General features: G+C 37.5%; 2 protein-coding genes across 5 annotated transcripts in view; both read left to right on the forward strand.

Moving 5' to 3' along the window:
• Nucleotides 1-8522: 8522 nt before the first annotated feature.
• pyyb (peptide YYb) lies at nucleotides 8523-12247 on the forward strand. Its single transcript, XM_084433504.1, has 4 exons — nucleotides 8523-8576; nucleotides 8818-9005; nucleotides 11703-11780; nucleotides 12052-12247. The coding sequence occupies exons 2-4, from the start codon at nucleotides 8818-8820 to the stop codon at nucleotides 12071-12073; spliced, it is 288 nt and encodes a 95-aa protein (XP_084289630.1). The 5' UTR covers nucleotides 8523-8576; the 3' UTR covers nucleotides 12074-12247.
• A 4234-nt stretch (nucleotides 12248-16481) lies between these two features.
• The window catches only part of mpp2b (MAGUK p55 scaffold protein 2b), a 43606-nt gene continuing 34333 nt past the window's right edge, over nucleotides 16482-25754 (forward strand). For 2 of the 4 annotated variants that reach the window (XM_084435006.1, XM_084435008.1), the window contains exon 1: nucleotides 16482-16861. The gene's annotated coding sequence lies outside the window, so the exon portion shown is untranslated. The remainder of the gene's footprint in view (nucleotides 16862-25754) is intronic. The other 2 variants (XM_084435005.1, XM_084435007.1) reach the window with 1 other exon arrangement.

Here is a 25754-nt window from a genome sequence, read left to right on the forward strand (position 1 = left end):
TTTTTGAGAGACAATTTTTTTTGTCGAAAAGTGGAGAAATTGAACGGCAGCGACTTAATGACCCAGGCACGACACATTTAAGCTGTAAATCTTTAATGGCACATCAACTGGTATTTATCTGTTTTAATAAGAGGATGCTAACTGAAGAAGAAAGATTGGCATGGTTCTGTAACCTGAGGTAGACTCCAGGGAAATCAGTCAGGTTGTCTGCATTACGAGTCATTTAGTTTCAGTTGAGTCACTACACTTATTTGTTGTTAGATGCTATTTATCTCCCAGTGACAGATTTGAGAAATGTCAATGAAACAGCCACACAATAGTGAGCATTTAGAAGTGTGAAGAGGGCATGTCTTCCATGCACACAATGGTGACACCAGAATAAAAATATTCATGATTCTGAAGCTGAAAATACAGAATTATTTTAGAAGTATATATTTAAAATAATATAGGACACTTTTTACTGGTTACATCACACATTTAGCATTATCAGGACCCACAAATATCCCCCCATTGCATTATTATACATTATATTCAACATTATAATGTAGTACTGACACTAAAACTCTGAAAACTTGAATTTTTTCTTACACAGTCATTTTTATTTTTGGGTGAACTATACACAATACATATTGTCACGGTACATATTGTTGCATTTTTGTTTTGATATATATTTGGGGGTGTGATGCAAAGTAAATTTCAAATCAAACATTTTTATTTTTCAAATGAAAATCAGCTAATTTGCATGTCCCCATTACATTACATAGTGTTAGTAATTTAGTTCATTTGGAATTTTATTAATGTAAAACTTTTACCTAAATTAAAATGATTTTACTGTCTATATAGTTTTTCCCCTCTAAAATCCAGAATTTATCTTTGCGCTTTCTGTTCAAACTGTTGTGATATAATTTTCCCCTCTTTAAAATAATGGTTTAATTATCATGACAGCATATTTACAGGAGTAATATCATGTTTGTGACCACATGGTTAAAACAAAGATTAGCTTCTCTTTTATCAGTATTTCATGACGTTTACATGTATATTTTCCTTATAATAAAAATATTGTGTAATTTTTTTAATTATAATGTGTGATTTTAGGCACTCTTTGAAGTAAGTATATACATTTCATTGCGTTTTAGTGTTATGATTAAGGTTGGTAACTCTAAATAACTATGCAGTTTTAGAATCAGCCCAAGGAAAAACACGAATTTGTTCACCAATTTGTATATTTGTGTGGACGTATCCTATTGTGATCCCTCAATGGTTCGATGGATGGTTTGCCTGGAAGTTTGGATCTGAGATGGTAAAATAAGAGTTCAGCAGTAACTTTTTTAAAATAAATCTCCTGAAATTTCCTTAGAATGGGATCTATTACTAACTCAATGCAGGACTACAATACTTCTAATAGGTTTACAAAGTTTCATCGTAAAAACATGATCAATTTTCACTATGACCTTACTACACGGCCACTCACACACACGCAAACACACATATGTAGATAAGTTTCACTTATCTGAAATGTGCATTAAATTAATTTAAAGCATGTTAAACACTTTGGAAATGTTCCCTCTCTCTTTCTCTAATGTCTTATTCTTAGTTTCTTTGGACTGACATTATGCTATCAGTGTTCTGTCTCTCTCAGGTCATCAAACTCTCTCAGGTCGTCTCTCAGAACTGAATCAGCTCGTGTAAACATGCTAGGCTGCTACCAAAGCACTCTGCTCACATTAGTGAGGCCATAACATGCGATAAGTCTGATAATAATTCCATCCTTTCCTCTGACTCTCTAACATTATCCCTGAGACAGGAGGACAGCCATAAATGCAGGAAGTTTCAGGATTTTGTGTGCGTAAGTGGAAGACCGCACGGTAGCAAAGTTAAAACAATGAGCGATTGCAGTTTTTCATAAATGGTCATAAATGGCTGTTTGGCTCCTTTCTGTCTGAATGATGGCAGTGAACTTTTCTTGCCTCTGTCTTTGTCTATTTTCCACGTGTCTTTTCGGTTCGTTAGGCTTCTCACACAAACATAGCCAGAAATGGCTTAGTACATATTAATTTCACAAAGATTTAAATAAAAAAAAATACCATCAATTATCAATATTTCTTAACTGATGTAAAAAATACGGCCCAATACCGTAGGGATATGAAGTATTTTTTATTTTTTTTACTGGACCATACATTGTAAAACATGATTGCTGTGATTATTGATCACAACTTAAAATTCAACATTAAAATAAGAAATAATGTGTTTTTCAACTTAAAAAAGTATGTGTTTGTGCTTGACTTAAATATTAAGTTTAGTTAACATTAGTTAAGTTGGATATTTAAAGGGATGGTTCGGAGTAAAATCAACCTGGGTCCTTTGCACCATGACCTCAAGCCCCCAGAAGCCTTTTTTCCCTTGGTCGAACATTGTTAAAGTTAGAGCTTATTTAGAGATATCAGCCGAATGGCTTAGTGCAGGCGCTAATGGATCCAGGGTTGTATCTCGTAAATTACCCCACTAATAAAGCCCAGAATCGCACCAAACTTCTACAGTAGTACAAATAGGTTCTGTACTCATAAAACGAGGCATTGGAAAGTTTGTAAGTACATCAGGAGTTTATTTAAATAACACTTTTAAATAACACCCGGACGTCAAGGTCACTTCCGTGATTTGGGAAAAGGCCTTAAAAGTCCTGGCAGAAAGCGATGCATAAGGATGTAGTGTAACGACGCCCAGTTCCAGGAATGTACTAATATTTTGTTGGTAGTACCAGTTTGCAACAATTATTAGTTAACACTAAGTTGTCAACACTTCGGAAAAAAAATTATAATTCGTCGTTACACTACTTCCTTGTGCATCACTTTCTGCCAGGACTTTTACGTGCTTTTCCCAAATCACGGAAGTGACCTCGACGTCCGGGTTAGCGGTAGCATAAGCCATTAGGCAAGTGTTATTTAAATAAACTCCTGATGTACTTACAAACTTTCCAATGCCTCGTTTTATGAGTACAGAACCTATTTGTACTACTGTAGAAGTTTGGTACCATTCTGGGCTTTATTAGTGGGGCAATTTACCTTGGATCCATTAGCGCCTGCACTAAGCCATTCGGCTGATATCTCTAAATAAGCTCTAACTTTAATAATGTTCGACCAAGGGAAAAAAGGCTTCTGAGGGGGTGTTTGGCTCGGGGTCATGGTGCAAAGGACCCTAGGTTGATTTTACTCCGAACCATCCCTTTAAGTTATCTCAACAAATCTGAAGTTGTTATAACTAATTGCAGCAACGTTTTATACCCAAGTTTTGAATTACACACATACTGTATATTTGAGAAAGGAATAAGAAAATGTTAAACATTCAGGACAGTGCTGATGCTGTGTCACACCTCATGCAATTACCCTTAAAAAGCACCCATTAGACATTTGGTGTAAACTGTTTACAATTAAACTCTACATTGCAAATTGACATTGTTAAATAAGAAGGATTCAGTCACAACAAGGATAAGATGTATATCATACTCTATATGATGGAATAGGCTACATTCACGTACAATAATAAACTGCTGTCTTTTTTATCTGCCATGTGTGGCATTTCGGTTTTCCTGCTCTAACCTGTTTATTTTGTCATGTTTATTCTGTAGCCTATATCACTCCCTCTCCCTACACATATTTTTTATGATTCTTCATATGATTTCATTTTTATGCCTAGTGGAATTATTACACATAATCCAGTTAAAACCTAAAATCAATACAATTACAACAAGCTCCATAGTAAAAAGGTGTTCCCACCAGTATTGATCAGAAATAACACCATTTATTTTCATATCTACATTGAACATGCAGAGCACTCTCAGATCAAAACGTTTCTTCTCTCAAGTTCATCCGAGCAGCCTTTCATCCGCACAACATCTCCGCGTCAGAGGATATTATTTGTAGAGTTATCATAGCGTAAACACTCAGCCAATCAGTTTGTGCTTGTATTATCTGGTGTGGCTTTCTCTGTGTTTATTCATACTGATAAGCTGAAGTGTGAGCATCAATATCTACTGTGTGGTGTTTCTCCTCATTGACTTTTATGGTTGCACTTGCTGGGCGACTCCAACCACCGATGCAATCCTAAAAATTTTACAACAGAAGCCATGGGAAGTGTTCCTGTAAATTGTGTGCGTAATATAAACAGAGGAACAAGCAATCTGTATCAATCTTACACATTGCAGGCTGATATCAGATTTATATTTGCTGAAGAAAATGTCCTCAAGAAAACATGTACAGACCATGCACCACTGAGATTTACACAATTTCTATACGCCTTCATGATCGGCCATGACATGATGATTTACACTTTAATCTATTCCTGCATTTATGGGAACTCAGAGAGAAAGTGCCCATGTGCCTTTACTTTCCTGCTGCAAAACACATTCATGTGTTGGAAGAGTGTGATATGTAATCTAATAACTAGTTAGAAGATGTTGAATGAAGAATACGATTAGTTGAGTAATTAATTAGGCCTAAGTATTCAGCAGAGGTGGAATATATTTAACAATACTACTTAATATTTAACATTGTTGATCTCTGACTGTAGGTCTACTGACGCTGCTGTTTGACAACTGAACTGAGCTGGGCAATGCCATCATTTTTTGTAGAACTGCTTTATGAAATGAACTTATTTAATAGTTTATGATCTTTACAATGGAATTGAATTAACACTGAAATGACTTTAGCTGAACAACAGCCGAAATGTGTAATTTTTCTGTTTTCACTGTAAAGCTGCTTTGAAACAAAAAAGCGCTATATAAATAAAGGTGACTTTAGGTGGAAGAGTAAACACAAAATAGCAATTTTGAGCAGCTATTCATGAGAAGAATGCAGATTAATTTGTATGACTGTCTGATTAATGGCTTCATAATAAGCAATAGAGTGCTGCATGGATGAAGTAGCCTATTTTTGTGGGCCAAAACCCTGAAATAAATTAGCATTTTAGCACTTCTGATTCCATCGTCCTGAAGTCAATGGGTTTTTGGTTAAAAGTCTGAAATAAGGTCTGTGGTACACAAGCTCAAGATATTTCTTCATTTAATTCTATGACATAAAATATATCAGCATTATACCTACCCCCCTTGTGATTTTTATAGCTTTTACTTGCCTTGAAAAAGGTGGTTGCTAACAAGTTGCTAAATGTTTTTAAAATAAAGACTGAAGTTGTCGGAAGCTTATGGTGATGTTGAAGTAACACGACTATGGTGAAGTTTGTTTATAGAATACATTTAGCTTTTTACTTCTGTTGACTGTATTAATTCATTCATAAAAATTCATTAAGATTGTGTTCATTTGTGAAGATTATCATAATGAACAAAAGAGCTCTGCGGAGCTCTACAATAATAAAAAAAAACTAATGGAAAAATCCTATCAGGGAACTGGCCTATAAATATGTAATTACTGCAGCGCTGAAATTTTTTACAGAAGTACGTAAACTTCAACTCAATCTCATGAGAAATATGTAACTATTTTAATTATTAACAATTTAATCAAACACAAAATAGTAGCTTTTCAAAGAGAGTTTGTTGGATTTGTCTATTCATCCATATTATTTGTATATTATTACATTTCCCTAATTTAATTCCCGAGACTTAAGCTTAAACATAATCGAGTTGTTAGTCAATATTTGTAATTTGAGCGCTCTGATAGTTGTCTCATTAAAACACTTGAAGATTAATTCCACTGGCTAGTTAAGTGATCGAGATCAAGATGAATATTGATTAACCATCCCTGCCTTCTTTACAAATCAATGTCGTATAATTAACATTTCCAGCTCTCATTTTCTTCCAGAGTCCTTATTCTAAAAGAATGTCTGTCAATTAGAGATCTGAGAGGAATTCTTTGCGTCAAGAGCGCCCTCGCCATCGTCACAGTCGCGAGAGAACACGCTCACACACAGCAGAACAGCAGTAAGGCGCCCATTTCCACACAATTCGTTTTATCACTTATTTTGTACAACTCGTTACAAATGTCTTAGTTAATCGTGAATAGTGTACAAATATTTTAAATAAAAATTTGACCGCAATCTGGATTAACGAAGGTCAAAACCAGAGCCGGACAGTAACGGAGTACATTTACTTGAGTACAGTACTTAAGTACAATTTTGAGGGATCTGTACTTTACTCGAGTATCATTTTTGGGGAGTACTCATGACTTTACTCAAGTACATTTGAGAGGCAAATATTGTACTCTTTACTCAGCTACATTTCTATCCATAACCGTGAGTACCCGTTACTTCTTCTAAAAAATTTTTTTTTTAAAAGGAAAAAAGAAAAATCTCGGAAACCCTCAATTTGTTGTTTCCCTCTCAAACGTGATTGGATTGTGCAGGCGCCACTGATTGGGACAGCCTATCAGCAATCACCTTCAGCTTTCCGCCAAAGTCAACTCCAAGGTCAGATTTAGATAAGAGGCGAAACCATGGACGAAACAATGGATGAAGGTCCATCCCGGGAATGTGCCAACCCGTGGCCCCACCTCGCCAGACTATTTCAATTTTCTGAACAAGTTAATGATAGTTTTCGCTTCAAGTGTTTGCTGTGTTTACCAATGTAAGCACTGTGGCAGTAGTAATGCAATATTTAGAAAATGTACTCTTGTACTCTTGATACTCAGGTACTTTTAAAAACAAGTACCTCAGTACTTTTACTTAAGTAGACATCTGACTGTAGTACTTTTACTTGTACTTGAGTAAAATTTAGCAAGGGGTATCTGTACTTTTACTCAAGTAATGAAGCTGTGTACTCTGTCCGCCTCTAGTGTTCTACGCTCCATAAAGGCCTAAACTCTGCACGCATTCAGCACGCGCTGTGCGTTTGCTCAACTCCGCCTAATAGTGGATTTACAGAAGCATTTTGCATTTATTAAAGTAGCCTATTATTTTAGCGGACACTTTATCAAACGCGTCTCATGAATATTTTTCGCAGTACAAAATACCAACCTTCAAAAAGACCTAATTCAATGGACACTATACTTTTCGAAGGAGTTTTAGCCTATAGGCTTCCTGGGTGTTGATCATTCATCTGACACAACAATGACAACACATCTTTCAGAAAAATGTCCTAGTGACAGATAGATTCATTCACAAAAATATTAAGTAGCATGAAAAAGGTCCATATGCCACTAAAAGTTGATTTTACCACATCAGGGGTGCAAGTTTCAGTCAGTGTAAAGCCATTTGATAAAATGACAGTATAATAATAATAATAATGAAAAAGCCCACCAATGATTAATAAGAAGTTAAATGTATTTCTAATAATAACCTTAAACAACTAAATTCAAACACTAGCTGTTTTTGTTCCCTATTGCAAATTTGTAGGCCTACATTATTGTAAAATTCAACTTATGTGCACTACAGTTGTGTGTATGGACTATTTTACAATAGCTTCAAACACAAACAGTTGATCCAATCAGAATTTGGAATCTGAACTATTCAAGGAATAGTTTTATTCAAAATGAAAATTCTGTCATCATTTACTCTCCCTCAAGGTGTTTCAAACCTGTATGAATTTCTTTTTTCTGCTGAACACAAAGGAAGATATTTTGAAGAATGTCGGTAACCAGACAGTAGATGGACTCCATTGACTTCCAATGTTGAAGTCAACGGGGTACAGCAACTGTTTGGTTACCGACATTCTTCAAAATATCTTCTATTGTGTTCATCAGAAGAAAGAAATTCATACAGGTTTGAAACAACGTAAGGGGGAGTAAATGATGACAGAATTTTCCTTTTGAAGTGAACTATTCCTTTAAATAGACAATTTGACAACTATTATCCTATAGTTTACATGTCAGGGAGGGAATATGTATTCCTGTGGGAGAATACCAAATGATTTTTCTTAACAAAATAATTTTTTTATGAAAATGCATGCCCTTAATATTTTTGTTATGCAGCAACCATGTTATTATGACAATAAGGTACTTGAGGCCGTGCTGTATTGTGAGTATACCCCTGCTTGTTGTGCTTAACGCATTATAATATTCACAATATATACTTAATTGCTGAATTATGTAACAGCATACAATTATGGAAGCTTGCTCTGCCATGGAATAAAAAGTAAAAAAGGTAATTGCAACTTTTTTTCTTGCCATTGCAAGTATATATCTTGCATTTCATACGTTATAACTCGCAATTGGTAGTTTATTTCTCACAAGTCAGCAAGTTATAAACTCGCAATTGTGAGAAAGTCAGAATTGTGAGATGAAAAGTCTCAATTACCTTTTTATTATGTGGCGGAAACAAGCTTCCATATTAAATATATGGCTGAGAAGTTATAATTTCAGAACCAAAATTTAAGTTAGTTTTAGTATTATACAGCTGTCTAGTTAATGTTCAGAGTCTCATAGATATTGAGATCACAAGGTTGGATGGCTTGAGCCAATGACTCATTAGTTCATTATTAACACTGGTTGTGTGTAAGTGCTGGGTGGGGTTTGGACCTCCCTCTGGGGTGTCTTGAGCTATAAAAGCATCATCGTCTGGTGAGAGAGGAGCAGATCAACGCCAACAACCAACATCAGCTCTACACAATCCTTCTAGGCCTGAACATCTATTGCAGAGTAAGTATCATTTTGCTTCTTTCACTCTTTAGTTGATGATAACTTTAACATAAGGGCATCAGAATCAGGACCATGGATAGCTCTGTGACAGTGAACTTGACAAAACCGTTCAGCAACAAGAGTTGAAAATCTACAGGAAATGTTTAAATGTTTTTGTAGAATTGCTCTACACAGTCTATCTGGATCAAAAGTGCATCCTACTTTGTATGACTCCCAAAGGTTTTCTCTCTGTGTCTATCAGATGGCAAGTGCACTGAGATCCTGGACTGTGCCGCTGGCTCTTGTGCTGTGTGTCATTGCGTGTCTCAGCAGCCTGGCCGAAGCTTACCCGCCCAAACCTGAGCCTCCAGCGGGGGATGTGGGTCCAGAGGAGATGGCCAAGTACCACACGGCTCTAAGACACTACATCAACCTCATCACACGACAGAGGTACGGCTACAATTACCTGTGCATTACCTGCGTATAATCACATGGGTAACACGTTACAATAAGGTTATTTGTTAACATGAACTAACTATGATAAATACACGTATTAATCTCAGTTAATGTTTTTTTCTACATTTACATTGTATCTGTTAATATTACTTAATGGAACTAAATTAACATGAACTTTTTATTAACAAATGTTAAGAGATATTAATAAATAGCCTACTGCAATTCATTTTTTGCTCATTGTTAGTTAATATTAACTACGTTAACTAATGATACCTTATTGTAAAGTGTTACCATTACATGTGTCAGTGCAGATTTAAACAGATAAATCAGGATTAGGTGCTAATAGTAGCACTGATTAGTTATTAGTAACAGTTAATAATAACTTTCCTTAATAATTGTCAGAACATTATATATGCAGAATTTAAAACTAAATGGAAATGTCATGAAACAATTTATTTAATATATTTTAAACATTTGGTAACAGTATTTAATTCCATTTTACATGATTATTACATTAGTCATCATTAATTGTTAATGAACAAAGCTTTTACAGCATTTATTAATGTAGAATAAATCTAAAGTCTGCATATACTAATATGTACATTTGAAATGAACATTAGTTGGAATGAACAACATTCATCAGTCAACATTGAACAATAGGCCTATATTTATAAATGAACATGAGCCTATAGATTAATGTTTGTTAATTTCTTATTATTGGAAGTTAAGTGTTACAATTGCAAAGTCTATTGTCTTCACAATCATAATTCATGAAACAGTAGAAGACATTCTGTGTAAATTGTTTGAAATGCATCTAAATGGTAACACTGGACTGAATGCAACAATATTTTTAAGCATTATTTTACAAACAAATTATTTTATTTTTTTTCTGTTCGTAATTCATGATTAAAGCCCATTGTACGGTTGCAACCCAAGATGAGTAAGATCAGAGGATTATTGAAATATGATTCTGTGGAAAAAAAAGCAGAAAACAGCTAATGGCCCAACAAAGATTTTCAGATGATAATGGAGATGATGCCCACATTAATGGAATCAATTCTAACACATCTCTCTCTTGCTCCCATCATAATGACATAATTGACTGTGAATCAGTGTATTTTTTTCACATCACAGCATTTTCCAGTCATTGGGTTACTTGAGCCTTTATTCAATTTGTTTAAATATCATTTACAAAAAGTATATAGCAGGTATAGTTATGGAAGTAAATATTGAGAAAATAGTACTTCGATATATAGGCCTACATATCGTTTTCATATTCCTGTAGAATAATGTTTAGGTACTCAAGAGTACTTAAGGAATACCATGGTACTGCCACAGTAAAAAAAAAAGATAAACCATAAAAAAAATTTTTTACTTGAAAAAAAAAAATATATAAAAAAAACATTTTTTGATTTTGATTCAGCTAGTTGTTCTCATTTTCTAATAGTTTAACTTGATGAAATATTTTTTACACACATATATATATATATATATATATATATATATATATACAATAGAGATTTACAAACAAAAGGAAGCTTGAGAACCTTAGGGACGAACATTAACATACTATTATATATAACATACTATTATATATATATATATATATATATATATATATATATATATATAATAGTATGTTAATGTTAGTCCCTACAAAAGGAAGCTTGAGAACCTTAGGGACGAACATTAACATACTATTATATATAACATACTATTATATATATATATATATATATATATATATATATATATATATATATATATATATATATATAATAGTATGTTAATGTTAGTCCCTAAGGTTCTCAAGCTTCCTTTTGTTTGTAAATCTCTATTGTTTGTAAAGCGCATTTGAGCAATGCGGTGTGTGAAAGGCACTAAACAAATAAATTGAATTGATTTGAATCCAGTCCCACTTAGCAATGCAAGTGGGTTCATAGGAGAATAAACCAAATCTACTTTACAGTTTAAACAAAACCTATTTGTGTGCATGGTTTTACCAAATTGTGCGTTGCTATGTTTTTATCTGAACACTCACATATGTGCGAGGGTGGGCTGAGTTGCCAGATATCATTCAACCTGTGCGTAACCCCTCATTATTGTGCTGTGCGCTAGATAGATTGTTATTAAGTGGGATTAACATGTCTGGTAACGTCTCTGATGATGCATGCTAGAGATCTACCCTGATATTTTCTGCAACGCGTTTAACCTAAAAAGCCACAATTAAATGACGTTCATGTGTTATTTTGGTTCTGTTTCTTGTGGATTTCCTTATTTCTCTGAATTGATCTACATTTATCCTCAGTTAAATCAGGAAGTTGGACTGTAATCCTTTTTAGTGCTTGTTTGTTCATCACTGCTGTTGCTCACAATTAGGGTAATGGAATTTGAACAAACTTCTGACACAATTACTAAGCACAAACACTGTAAACAAAAGTTGCTGCCTTCAATTTTTAAGTACAATCAACTTGGATGTTTAAGTCATTTCAACTTAAATTAAAAACATTCTTGTATAACATTAAAATTAGATTTTTTTTTTAAACTTATTTGGATGAGTTAAATGTAAAAGCAAATGTTGTCAACCTATTGATCATACAATTTATTACAGTGTAACTTGTGCTTCAGACTTGAATGACAGCTCAAATCATGCATAATTCATTCTCTTACATCTTGCTTTTCATTCTTCAGATACGGGAAGCGCTCCACCCCTGAGGACGTTGTGGCTGAACTGCTGTTCGGTGATAATGAACAGGACGTCAAGCCTCGGTGAGCAGTGAGGGAACATGCTGGAATATCTTGCTTACTCTTATATCATAGCTTTGTCCCAGACAGCATCATAGTGTCTGCCCAGATCCGGCCCACATGTTGTACATATGGTTTCCACGCGTACCAGATGTGGGCCGGATCTGGGCCGACACTATGTTGCTGTCTGGGGTATTACTGCATGTTATATTTAATCACAGTCACAGTCAGTCCAGAGATATTCAGACAAACCCGTGGTGGAGATGTGAAAATGAATGATTTTGTTTTTGTGCAGCATGGAAGAATTGTTATGGTGATGCGACTTCTCTCTCCTCCTCTGTGGCTGGTGCAGTGGTTTTCTTCATCCATCCATCTCTATGATAATAAATGAACATCAGAAACCAGCATGAGCCAAACTCTCATCAAAACGAGTCTCCAAAAACACCTCATGATCTGTATATGTCTATCAGCCTCTTTCTCTTTTCTCTTTCTATGATTTAATTTACGCTTTGTGAAAGACAATTGTAAATAATTTATTATTCACTGACAAAATTGACAATAATAAAAAATAACTGAATGTTGAACACTTGATTCCTCTCTTTATTTATGCATTTACATGTTTTCATTTATTTACCTTTTCTTAAACAAATAAAGAAAGATTGTCTGAACTAGGACATCTGCACACCACTAGATGGAGGAACTCAACAATATTTCTACATTTTGAACATTTGCCAGTATCATGTTTAATAATCACAGTTTAGAAGTTTTGTTTTTTATTGTTATAAGGTAAATAAAAAATATCATAAATATTCACATTGCAATGAACAAAAACTGGACATCATTTAACGTTATATGGTACGTATTGGGCTATAAAAAACCTGAAATAAAAATATTAACTGAGTATGACTCTTTGGGGAATGATTTGGGGAATCTCTATGCCACACACCAAATATGCCTGCCCTAGTGAGAAACTAGCCTAGTCAGGCACAAGCTAGGACGAGAGCACTCGTGCACCCGGCATGTTGGGGAGCTGCAGACTATAAAACCTGATAAAGGTATGAGGGGTAGCCCAACCAGCTGCCTCACAGATCTCCTGGAGGGGCACTCCCGAGTAGAGGGCCCTAGAGGACGCCATGCCCCTAGTGGAATGAGCCCTCACGGCCAAAGGTGAAGCATGTACAATCCAATTGCTAATTGTTTGTTTGGATGGAGGGAGCCCCTTCATAGGTGACCCAAAACACACCAATAGGTGGTCCAACCTCCTCCAAGAAGAGGACCTCTCAAGGTAAATACTCAGTACTCTGACAAGACAGAACACATGGAGCCTCTCTTCTTCTGCCGACATATGTGGTGGAGGATGAAATGCCTGCAGGACTGTAGACCGTGCCATACTGGAGGGCACCTTGGGCACATAGCCAGGTCTCAGATGCAAGATGGCCTTAACTCCTCCTGGGGCAAACTCCAAGCAAGCTGGCGATATTGCCAGGGCCTGGATATCTCCCACCCTCTTAAGCGAGGTAATGGCTAGGAGAAAAGCCATCTTAAGCATCAGGGCCCGTATTCATAAAGATTCTAAGAATCCTCTGAGAAAACTCTTAATTTAGCTTAAAAACTTTTATGTAGGAGTCTTAGCTTAAGAGCAATTCGAGACCGATCTGAGAGCAACTCTGAGTAAGGAAAAGACAAAAACTTTTATCTTAGTGAGGAGGCGGGGTTGACCCCGTTGCTATGTATGACACTATCTTTTGACAACTGTGATTGGTTGGTTGACCAAGAAGGAAAAAAAAGAGTGATTTTAAGTATAGGGTCTATTCTAAGCCTCCACTTTGAAATTACATGCGTAATTTTTCCTATTTGACCGTTCTCACACACACACACACACACACACATTATATATGTGTATATAAATCCTTTTTTTTTATTTACCATGCTGTTAATTTCCTATAAGGTATTTGATTGGCTTGATAAAAATGGTTCCACTCTTTCCAATTACACTGATTACTGGCATGTCTATTTAAGTGGTGGTTTGAATATTGGTTTTAATGTATCAAACATGGAATTTTCCCAGTTGCCAAATATCTTAATGTAGTGATTACTTTCATTTCTGGCGCTATGGCATTTCTGCGCTGTGTCGGAGATATTAGCGTGTCTCTAATAAGATCAGTCACAAACATGATCCCTGTACGATCTAATATATAGCGTCTTATTAACTCACTGTCATCCATTGTCAGCAACACATTTCTTCTCCCACTTCATCTTTCTGCCATTTTCTCCTCTGCTAAAGAAACTCTTAAGCCTCTTAAAAGTCCTCGTCCGTGCTCCTTACAATTTTGACCTTAAGACCTCTTTTAAGGGTTAAGATGCTTTCTGAATTACTTTTTTCTTTACTAGGATTTTTTCTTTAATTTTAATAGTAAACGCCCACATTTCTAAGAATTTTCTTAGAATTGTGTCACTAGGAGCTACTCTTTGCATTAAGATTCTTTATGAATACGGGCCCAGGGCCCGTATTCATAAAGATTCTAAGAATCCTCTCAGAAAACTCTTAATTTAGCTTAAAAACTTTTACGTAGGAGTCTTAGCTTAAGAGCAATTCGGGACCGATCTGAGAACAACTCTGAGTAAGGAAAAGACAAAAACTTTTATCTTAGTAAGGAGGCGGGGCTGACCCCGTTGCTATGTATGACACAATCTTTTGAAGACTGTGATTGGTTGGTTGTCCAAGAAGGGGAAAAAAGTGATTTTAAGTATAGGGTCTATTCTAAGCCTCCACTTTGAAATTACATGCGTAATTTTTCCTATTTGACCGTTCTGACACACACACATTATATATATAAATCCTTTTTTTTTATTTACCATGCTGTTGATTTCCTATAAGGTATTTGCTTGGCTTAGAATGATAAAAATTGTTCCACTCTTTCCAATTAAACTGATTGTTGGCATGTCTATTTAAATGGTGGTTTGAATGTTGGTTTTAATGTATCAAACATGGAATTTTCCCAGTTGCCAAATATCGTAATGTAGTGATTACTTTCATTTCTGGCGCTATGGCATTTCTGCGCTGTGTCAGAGATGTTAGTGTCTCTAATAAGATCAGTCACAAACATGATCCCTGCACAATCTAGCGTCTTATTAACTCACTGTCATCCATTGTCTGCAACACATTTCTTCTCCCTCTTCGTCTTTCTGCCATTTTCTCCTCTGCTAAAGAAACTCTTAAGCTTCTTAAAAGTCCTCGTCCGTGCTCCTAACAATTTTGACCTTAAGACCTCTTTTAAGGGTTAAGATGCTTTCTGAATTACTTTTTTCTTTACTAGGATTTTTTCTTTAATTTTAAGAGTAAACGCCCACATTTCTAAGAATTTTCTACGAATTTTGTCACTATGAGCTACTCTTTGCATTAAGATTCTTTATGAATACGGGCCCTGGTCTTTAGCTGATGCCGACTGAAGTGGTTCGAAGGGGCCAGGGATAACCCTTCAAGAACCACCAGGTTCTCAGGTTGGAACTCTGGTCCTGGTCGTCGGTCTCATCCTCCATGTACAACGAAGAAAACGTATGACCAGCTGGTGCCTCCCCAGAGGCCCATCACTTAATGGTGCACGGAAAGCCGCAATGGCAGCTACGTACACCTTAAGTGTGGATGGGGTGAGACCAACAGAGAAATGATCTTGAAGGAACTCCAGAACTGAAGCCACTGGGCAGTTAACTGGGTCTAACTCATGTTCTCTACAACAAGTGGAAAACACATTCCACTTTAGGCCATACAATCTCCTAGTGGAAGGAGCTCTGGAACTAAGTATGGTCTCAGCTACTCCGGCTGAGAGGCCAGCATCTAGGTACTAAACCTCCTCAGTGGCCAGACCCACAGCTTCCACAGCTCCGGGCGAGGGTGGAATATCGTGCCTTCCGCCTGAAACAGCAGGTCCCTCCTCAGAGGGATCTGCCATGGCGGACCTGTCAGGAGTGCTATTACCGTATGTCTGAGAACCATACTCGGGCCGGCCAGAACGGGGCTACTAGAAGTAGACTGACTCCATCTCGACGGACCCTCTCCAGAACTCCCGGGAGCAAAGCGATCGGGGGAAATGCGTACAAGCGCAGCCTCAGCCACACCTGTACCATGGCATCCAACCCCAGTGGGGCTAGATGTGTGAGGGAAAACCACAGTGGACAGTGGGACGTCCATTTATGGCTTTAATTTTCTAGCCGTTTTAGAGTTCAACTTGTTTCATAAAATATATATTTTATTTAAAATAATGTTCATAAATAATTTTCATAAACTTAAACCTATATAACTTTGCTTTGGATTAACTTATTATTATTTCTTTTTACTTCAGCAATAATCTGCCATGGGTCTTCTTTAAAATGAGACCAAACTTAAGTCTGTGCTCCCAAGCTTCAATTTTTTATGCCAGTTTTTTGACACACGGACATCTTTGTCCTCTATCTACCTATGTGTAACTTTTTTTTTTTTTTTTTTTTACATTGATGCACAAGGGTTAAAGTGCCTGATTCAGTATATTTTCAGGATACTTTGGAGAAACAACCAAGGCTATTCGGTAGGCTAGTCTATAGTTTTAATTAATAGAAAATATAAATAATTTAATAGTATTTAGAGATAGAGAGGCTGCGGTATTAGGTGAATTGTTCTTAAAACTGTAAAGGTTTGAGTGATTTACACGATGTAGAGGGGGGTGAGTTGTGGGGTCCGCAGAGAGGCGTGGAGTGTGTTGCCCCTTTAAGACTCACAGCATCTCAATAAAACAAAAGCGCATAGCCGCCGGTCCAGATACGTGATGTAAAGCAGTTACACAGATTGTTTAAATCTTCGTTTAGTTATCAGATGACAAGAGGTTGACTGAGCAGATAATCTAGTATAAAGTGTTCGTGTGATAATATCGCTGTCTGTGAGACTCACTGGTTGCTGTGTTATCAGGTGTATGTAGCCCATGTATGAGTGTGGTAAATAAGACGCGAAATTCTTAATGATTCGAAAGCCGATGGATTATACGCGTTAATTCGGCGACCATCATCATGACCGCCGTCTGCAAAAAGTGAAAGACGTGCACTGCTGGTTTATTTCACCCTGTCAGACATCACAGGTGAGTCAAAGGCGTTCATGACAGATAGTGAAACAGCTCATTACACTCCTTTCTGCACAGCGAGCTACGCGACGCGATAAACAAGTAGGATATAGAGTTTGATCTGAACTGAGTTTGAGTCTTTTTCACTAATGTCAGTGTTTATCTAAGATACTCGAGCAAACAATACAATGGTATTATTGCATTGCCTATTCTGGACATCTGGTTTAATGGTAAATGGGATTCTTTGGGTAGGCTATCATGTAAAATAACAAGGGATAAGAAAATGGTAATCAGTAGCCTACCATTGAATAGCTAGGCTATATAAGCGTACCACGCTTTACCATCTGATACCATACTACATAACTAAATGTGTTCAGGCTGTATTTAAAATGAAAACCATGCTTTTTTTTGAATAGATCATAATATTTGTATTTATTTATTATTTTTAATTATTTTTTTACAGTTAATTAACAGTTCGGATAATTTACAATGACGTCACCCATCATGAAGACTTTGCAAGATTGATTTTATCACAAAGCTTTTATGAGATATTTTAGTTGTTTCCACTTCATAAATCATAAGGAAAGAGATAGATGCTGTAATTATGATTATAATGGATATACTTTATTATACATGTATATGAGCGAAAACAACAGCTTCACTGCATGATGCTTAGGCCAAACATTTTCTATTTTTTTTCTATTATGGTTGTGAGACATTTGTCAAGGTTATTTGTTTTTATTTGCTATTTTGTAATTATAATGTTGTTATTTATTTTAAATTAAATGATATGTATTTAAATTCCTATTACCATATTTCTATTATTATTGAATTTATTCTTTTTTTGGTCTGTACTTTTAACATGTGTTTGCTGGCTTGTGTGGGAAAGTCGACACCTCTTCAACTCCTACATTCTTTTCTTAGTCTCATTCATAAACATGACATGACCTCTCTGCTTCTGTTCCACTCTGTGTGTGACAGCTTTACCCACGTGTGCAGCGTCTGGGACGGTTTCCATGAAAACCGGTGATGTAGTCAGTGCACTCAATAAAAACAAGTGACATTGCAAAACGGGGTATATGACTTAGAAGGTCTAAGATGTTTAATATTTCAGATTTCATTGATTTTGTTTGGATTTTAAAATTGTTATTGGCTGTAAGGTAATTTACATGTCTTCGACTGGATAATATATATACTGTGAGACACCAACATGCCATGGAAAGAGGTTTTCAGTCACTCGTTTGGCACATTATTGTACACCAGGTGGCACAACAGCTGCCAAAGAGGGAAATGTGCTTATTAAATTATCAGTGTGTAGACACACAAAGACAGTTCTAAAAGCTAACCACAGATTGTCCTGAAACTTGAAACCAGCCAGCCAGTTACTTGAATAATGTACATCACAATCTCGTAATAAAGATCATCAATTAACTACTAAATTACATGCCTAAACACAGAACAGCTCTATACAAGATATACTCTCCAATTTTCCAGCTCTTTTGCTCCATTCAAATACCCTACAGTAGAGGCTCTTGGGATTTCATGTGTTGCCAGGCAACCGTTGCTGCAGCTGCGCACCCGGAGAGTTAATGCTATACAGTACCGTTAGTGCTGACCTCCCACTGTCATCTGCTGCCCTGACTGCCTTTGGTTAATTGATCTTATGTGTGTAACTGTGTGAGTGTTTAAAATAGCTGTATCTGCGTAATTCAGAAGTATTTTGAAAAATATTGAGAAAATATTTTTTGCTGAAGAAACTGTGAGTGGTGCTTTGCTTGTGCAAATTCACAAGTGGATGGTCGAGACTCAATGCTGTTTGCACCTGTTATTAACTTGTTTCAAATGTGTCAGGTGGAAACAGGGCCAAGAGTATTCTGGTCTCTAGATATTTTAAGTCCCTTCTTCAGTACAAGTCAATAAAGTCAGGCTAAACATCATAAGTCTGATTAGGCTACGTTCACACAGTGAAGCTCAGTGCTCAATTCAGATTTATTGCTCAGATCCGAATTTTTTGTATAGCTGTTTACATAGTTTTTTTTTTTTTTTTGGCCAATGTCAGATTCCAGTGTGAACAGATCATGGTCCTGGACTGACCAGCATGCGCAAAAGAACGAAAAATTACGTCACGCAGCAAGTGATTGCGTGTTTATTTATAGTGTGATCTTCCACCAAAGCCAGCAAATTTAAGCACAGGCAATATAAAAAAAATCCATCCTCTCCGTTGACTAACTTTCGCAACTGTCTTGCAGATTTGTAACGAATGTTGCTCTAGTCTAGAGTGACGTAAAAGTCGCATTAATTCCGATGTGACTGTTCAGACTGAGGTTGCGTTGCAAAACATCTGACCTGTATCGGATTTCTGAGCACATATGGAAGTGGCACAAATCGGAATTGAAAAGATAATCTGATCTTTTCAATTCCGATTTGTGCCACTTCCATATGGTCCCATGTGGTTTGTGCTGTTTACACTTTCATGAGACCAGTCACAAGTGAGCAATTTTTTTTTATTTAGGCCACATTTACCTGCAGTCTGAACGTAGCCTTAGTGTATTTCATGTCCATAGTGCAAATGATGCAGGATGACTTACTGAAATTTAAGCTTTGTTCAAATCCTGCTCTACAGTCGTGATTAAATTCACAATAAAAAGCTGTTGTGCATTGGGGTTCTTCATATAATGAGAAATGATAAATACTGCTCTGCCTTCACCAACAATAGCTGCTTCCAAATGAACCCTGGTGTAGTTCGGCAGAGCCGCTGGTCTGGTTAACACTCTGGGAGACCTAAGGGTTACAGTGGGAGCGCTTCTGCTCCGCTAGCGTGCCATGTGCCGCCAAGCTGCCGGATGATGGCGCGTGTCCTCCTCGTGGGGGACCCAGCGTGGCTTTGGGTCAACTGGGAGAAGAACAAGCTCTACCCTGTGCAGAGCATCTCTTTTCTCGGAATGGATTTGGACTTGCCGTGTGGCACACGTGCTGATCTGTCGCCGAACATTCAGCCATTGGTCAGACCTTGGACCTGTTGCTGCTTGCGACAGCCCCCTTTCCCTGACCGTGTTTCTATGGGCTGGAGTGTCAGGCTGTTGTTGAAAATAAGAACTTGTTCTTAAGTGACTTGCCTGGTTAAATAAAGTGCAGGCATGTTGTTGTTACAACAGATGCCTCCAGAACAGGCTGGGACGCTGTGTGCAATGGGCATGCAGCTTGGGGTTCCTGGACGGGACCTCGAATTTTATGGCATACCAATTGCTGACGGTTACATACATTAACCACCAAGGCGAGGTACAATCACGTCGCATGTCACACCTTGCCGCCATTTCCTCTGGAGTCAGTAGCGGCTCAGGTCGCTCGCCACCATTCAAATTCTAGACGATCTCAATCGTGCGGCCGATGTGCTCTCATGACTGCTCACTCTTCTAGGAGAATGGAGACTCCATCCCCAGGTGGTCCAGCTGATCTGGAGTCGATTTGGGGACGCACAGGTTGACCTGTTTGCCTCCCAGGAGTCCTCCCACTTCCTGCTCTTTTACTCCCTGATGAGGCACCCCTCGGCACAGACACTTTGGCACATTTTGCCCTGGGGGCCTACACAAATACGCGTTTCCCCAGTAAGCCTGCCTTACTGGCCCACCCGGACCTGGTTTTCGAACCTGATGCTCCTTGTGACAGCCCCTCCCTGGGGGATTCCCCTGAGGAAGGACTTTCTTTCTCAGGGACGGGGCACCATATGACACCCGCGTCACAAGTCACTGGGAAAGCACAACCTGATCATCGGGTTCCTGAGAGGCGCCAGGAGGCTAAATCCTCCCAGGCCGCCCCTCTTCACCTCCTGCCATCTCTCTGTGGTCCTTTACGGTCTGCAGAAAGCCCCCTTTGAGCCGCCGGAGTCAGTTGAGCTTAAGGTTCTGTCTCCAAAGACAGTGCTCCTGATCGCGCTCGCTTCCATTAAGAGGGTGGGGGACCTGCAGGCATTTTTGGTCAGCGAGTCATGCCTTGAGTCCGGGCTGGACTCTTTAAGAAAAACAAGAAAAAATGTTGGGCGGTACTTCATTTTGTTCATTGGGAATTGACTGGATTGTTGGATCGTTGTCATTTGCTATTGGTGTGATCTCATGTGAGTGACAGGTTGTCCCACCCTCACACCAGTAAACATTTCATCAGAGAAGAGATGTTGCTGCAAGGAGATGTATTTTACGGAGCCCCTAAAGGGACCTTTGCAAAAATAAAAATATACAGACTTTCACATGCTCAGGAGAAATGTATCTCGTGAGCACATGAAAGTCTGTATATTTAAATTTTTTCAAAGGTCCTTTTAGGGGATCCGTAGTATTATGATTAATTTACAAGTATTTTTATTTATTTTTTTAAATAAATGTACAAGTAATGTTGATTAAAGTTTATCAGGGCACATGAATAAAAAAATAATAATGATGTGCACAAATAAATAATTAATAAATAATCCTTAAAAAATAAGAATTGTCAATTTTGATTTCATAGTTATTTTAATAAAACAACATTTTAATGAAAATTTGTGTCTTTAATATTTTATTTAAGTAGTAACCATTTTATAAATTGTATTTGAGGTTGTGTTAAATTGTCAAAAGCTTTTTATATGGTTTTTATAGTAACTAGTAACTTATTTCTTTGTAAACACACCCACATCCTTTGCTCAAAACCCACTACTTGGTGTAGATTGTAATTGCTATTTAATGTAGTCTCTGTCATTGCCGTGGTGAACCGGCACAAGGGAGAAAAAGAATAAATAGAAGCTGCGTGTACGAGCAGAGCTTATGGTTGTCTTGGTTACAACCATTCTCCCATGTAAAGTAATGAGAAGCCCAACTTGAGGGAGCGGAAAGAGGCTATTTTTAGCCCATTTTCACCAGGACCTGTGGATTTGTGCCTTTTTTGGACATTTGTTTGTTAGAGTTGTGTTCTTACACTGAGCTTAAAGGGGTCATGAACTTAAAGGGGTCATGAACATGCTTTTTACATGTAAGAGGTTATCTTACTATAAGAATATCCTGTAAGTTTCTAAGAACTGAAAACTTCCTTGTTATTCCAAAAACAACTTTAATTGTCACCAAGTCCAGAGAACGACTCGTCCTGGAATGTGCCTCTTAATGACGTAATAGAGTGGTGAAAGAAAATCAACGCCTACTTCACCATTGCAACTTTGGCCTCGCCCACTGGCGTGTTAAGATGACGAGAGTAGAGCTATACAGGATGAACCACAAATATTATCTTCCCAAAACTAGGAATATGGTTATTTTATTTATTTTCAACAATGTGAATGTCTCATTTGAGCATTATTTATTTGCATGCGGTACATTTCACAGTGGATTCTTTGGTAAAACTGTCGCAATTTTGGCACAGGCTTTGCAAACAGACTTTTACGATATGGACTCGACAGTAATGCCACAACATGTAAGTAACTTAATTCTAATGCCTGATCAGTGACCGGTGATTTCTGATATGTAATGATGTACAGTCAGATGTTCTTTGTCTATGTGCCAGTAAATCAAACAAGTGAGTGACTTAACGGTCTACTTCACATTGTTTCTCTTAGTAGAATGAAAATAATCTGTTATTTAAACTGTGATTAGATATAGAATGCGATCAAAGAATGCTCCCTTTGCAATCGCTGGAGCTGTCAATCAAACAGCGTGTGTTTATCAGAGTTCTGGACCAAAACTTCCGTAATAATCTGGGCCAAAATGAATCTCTTATTTCCATTGTGTTTGCACTGTTAGTTGTGATGAAAGCATTCGTTAGAGTGCAGAAATCGAGTTGCAATGATGAGATCACATTCATGCACTCAACTTGTCTGCTCATCACTGCAACCTTTAATGCCACGATATAAATAAAATGCCATAGATCTAAATATAATATTATAATCAACACTTTACATGATTAGTTAACCTTGAGATCTGTAATAGTCAAAGCGTGCTAAAAGTTTTCGAGAGAGCTCCGCTTGTAATACTTATTTCATATGCAAAGATGTTAGCCAATCAGAGCAGTGGGCGTTTACATTGAAGTCTCACAGCAGACACGCCCCCTCAACAGAGCGTTCAGATCAGAGGGCTAAAATCAGGGTAGGAAAAATGCCTTTTATTTCTAAATTATGACCATTTTTTATATAAAAATCATACTAACATTATAAATGCACCACAGGAAACATTATAAAACAATAAAACAATACAGTTAATTTACAATACAGTGAAATTTTGTCCATGATAAACTTAATGTACAGACATTACTCAAAGTCATTTGTATGTTGTCATCCTTGTCATTTCCGAAAAGAGGAGCGGTTTGAGTAACCTTTTTGTAACTCTCTGTTGAAGCTTTATGTTAATCTACTTCTGGTCTTGCAGTTTCCTAAGGAGAAATTGGAACGTAAACATTTGACTGGAGATCTTGAATTCTAGATTATCTATATCACGCATCTTTTTACTCACTAATAGGATTCAGTTTGTATTGTCATATACACTGAAAAGCCAAAACATTATGACTGCCTGACTAATATGCTGTTGGTCCTTCGCATGCTGCCCAAACAGTGCCAGCTTACAGAGGAATGCACTCTACAAGACCCCTAAAGGTGTCCTGTGGTTTCTGGCACCAAGATGTTAGCAGCAGATCCTTCAAGTCCTGTAGGTTGTGAGGTGGAGCCACCGTGGATCAAACTTGTTGGTCCAGCACATCCCACAGATGCTCAATTGGATTGAGATCTGGGGAATTTGGAGGCCAGGGCAACACCTCAAACTCTTTACCATGTTCCTCAAACCATTCATGAACAATGTGTGCAGTGTGGCACGGTGCATTATCCTGCTGAAAGAGGCCATTTCAGGGTGTACCTTTTCTGCAACAATGTTTGGGCAAATTTACTTCCACATGAATGGCCGGACCCAGTGTTTCCCAGCAGAACGTTGCCCAGAGCATCACTTTCCCTCCACTGGCTTGTCATCGTCCCACAGTGCATCCTGGTGCATCACTTCCCCAGGTAAATGGCACACAGATACATAGCCATACATGTGATGTAAAAGGAAATGGGACTCATCGGATCAGGCGACCTTCTTCCAATCCTACAAGGTCCAGTTCCGACGCTCGCATGCCCATTGTAGGCACATTCGACGGTGGACATGGGTCATCATATGGCACTCTGATTGGTCTGCTACTATGCAACCCCATATGTAGCAGAGTGCGATGCACTGTGTGTTGTGACACATTCCTCCATAATAATCATTAACATTTTCTGTTGGCTCTGAGTAGACGAGATAGCCTTTGTTGCTCTCGTGCATCGATGAGCCTTGGGCGCCCAACACCCTTTCACCGGTTTTTGGTTTGTCCCTTAAACAGGAAAAGTATTCAATGATGCAAACAGTTTATTTAACTTGTACAGCAGCTCTAAAAGAAAATATTGTCATTGTTCAGCTGAAGTCAATTCAGCGTTGAAACAGTTCCGTTGTAAAGACCATCAATTATTCAATTAGTTAACTTAATCTATAAAGCAGTTCTGCAGAAAAACAGTAATGTCGTCATCCTGCTCAGTTCAGTTCTCATCCAGCAGTGTCAGACAGTGCAGTCAAATCAATAATATTGTTGAATATTAAGTCACACTGATGTCACTTAATGTTTCGGTTTAATTTTAACGAAAAGTCAAATTGGTTTAGCCAATCAAGCCATTGTTTTAACAATCTAGGTCCGTTCTGGTTTTAAGTGCATAAATTGAAATACTACCACCACATTTTTTACTATTTCATTTGTAACATTACACAAATGAACATCACATAAAAAGTGTTGTGAATGACTCTTCAAATTTTTTATATTGTGGGAGAAAAAACATTTCAGTTTTCCAGATCATCTTTACAGCTCAATACAATTTTAATGAGAATCCTTTATTCCTATATGATCCACATGGGAAGTGAAAACAAAGCACGAATCATTAATACTATTCACTATTATTATATTAATGTAGACTTGCCAGTGTATTGACTGACTGCTCTATAAAACACCCCCCTCCAAAGACGTTAGCAAATACAAACACTAAATATTTTTTTTGTGATTTTTATTATTGTGACAGGACAGTAGAGAGATGACAGGAAACGAGGTGGGAGAGAGACGGGGGATGGGATCGGGAAAGGTCCACGAGCCTGGACTCGAACTCGGGCCGCCCGAGCACAAAGGCGCTACATGTCGGCGCACTGCCGACACACTAAATATGATTGACTCTAATTGCTTGCTAGTTTTCTGATTGGCTCACATGGTGGGCTGCAGATGTTCCAAATCTTTTAGCATTATGAGAATAAATATGTTTGTGAAATGCAGTTTCTTTCCTTGATCAGTAGAGATGGTCCATTTCATGTAATGCATGATAAGTCAGAAATCTGAGATTTTAGGAGGAGGAAAGTCCATTAGGTTAAAATCTATTCAAACGGTGCCATTAGCTCTCTTCCAGATAAAAAGGGTGTGTGTGGCTCCAGCATTTGGACTTATTTTTCTTAGTTCTCTGCAAGTTATTAACCTCTATCTCACTCTTTCTCTCCAGATCTGTTTCTCGTTACGTCCTCTCCCTCTCCCTTTATTTTTATATAATTTTTTTAAATTACAGAAAGACTGAACAGTACACAGGATACAAACAGACAGATCTGCAAATTGATCTGTATCCATATGACAGACACTTATATTGTACATAACCGTAACATACATTATTGCAGGTAGTTAGAGGTCTACAATACGGTGGCCCAGTAGTGCACAACATAATGAAATTTAAAAAGCAAACATAAGTTCACAACACAACGGAAAATGTATAACACAACGGAAATAAGCCACAACACAACGGAAATGCTCCCGACCACTAGAGGGCTCCTGGAGCGCGGTAAAGTTAGTTTTCCTGGCCATTGTTCTATAGAGAAAA

Source organism: Rutilus rutilus (genome assembly GCF_951802725.1).
Source record: "Rutilus rutilus genome assembly, chromosome: 16".
Lineage (NCBI taxonomy): Eukaryota > Metazoa > Chordata > Actinopteri > Cypriniformes > Leuciscidae > Rutilus > Rutilus rutilus.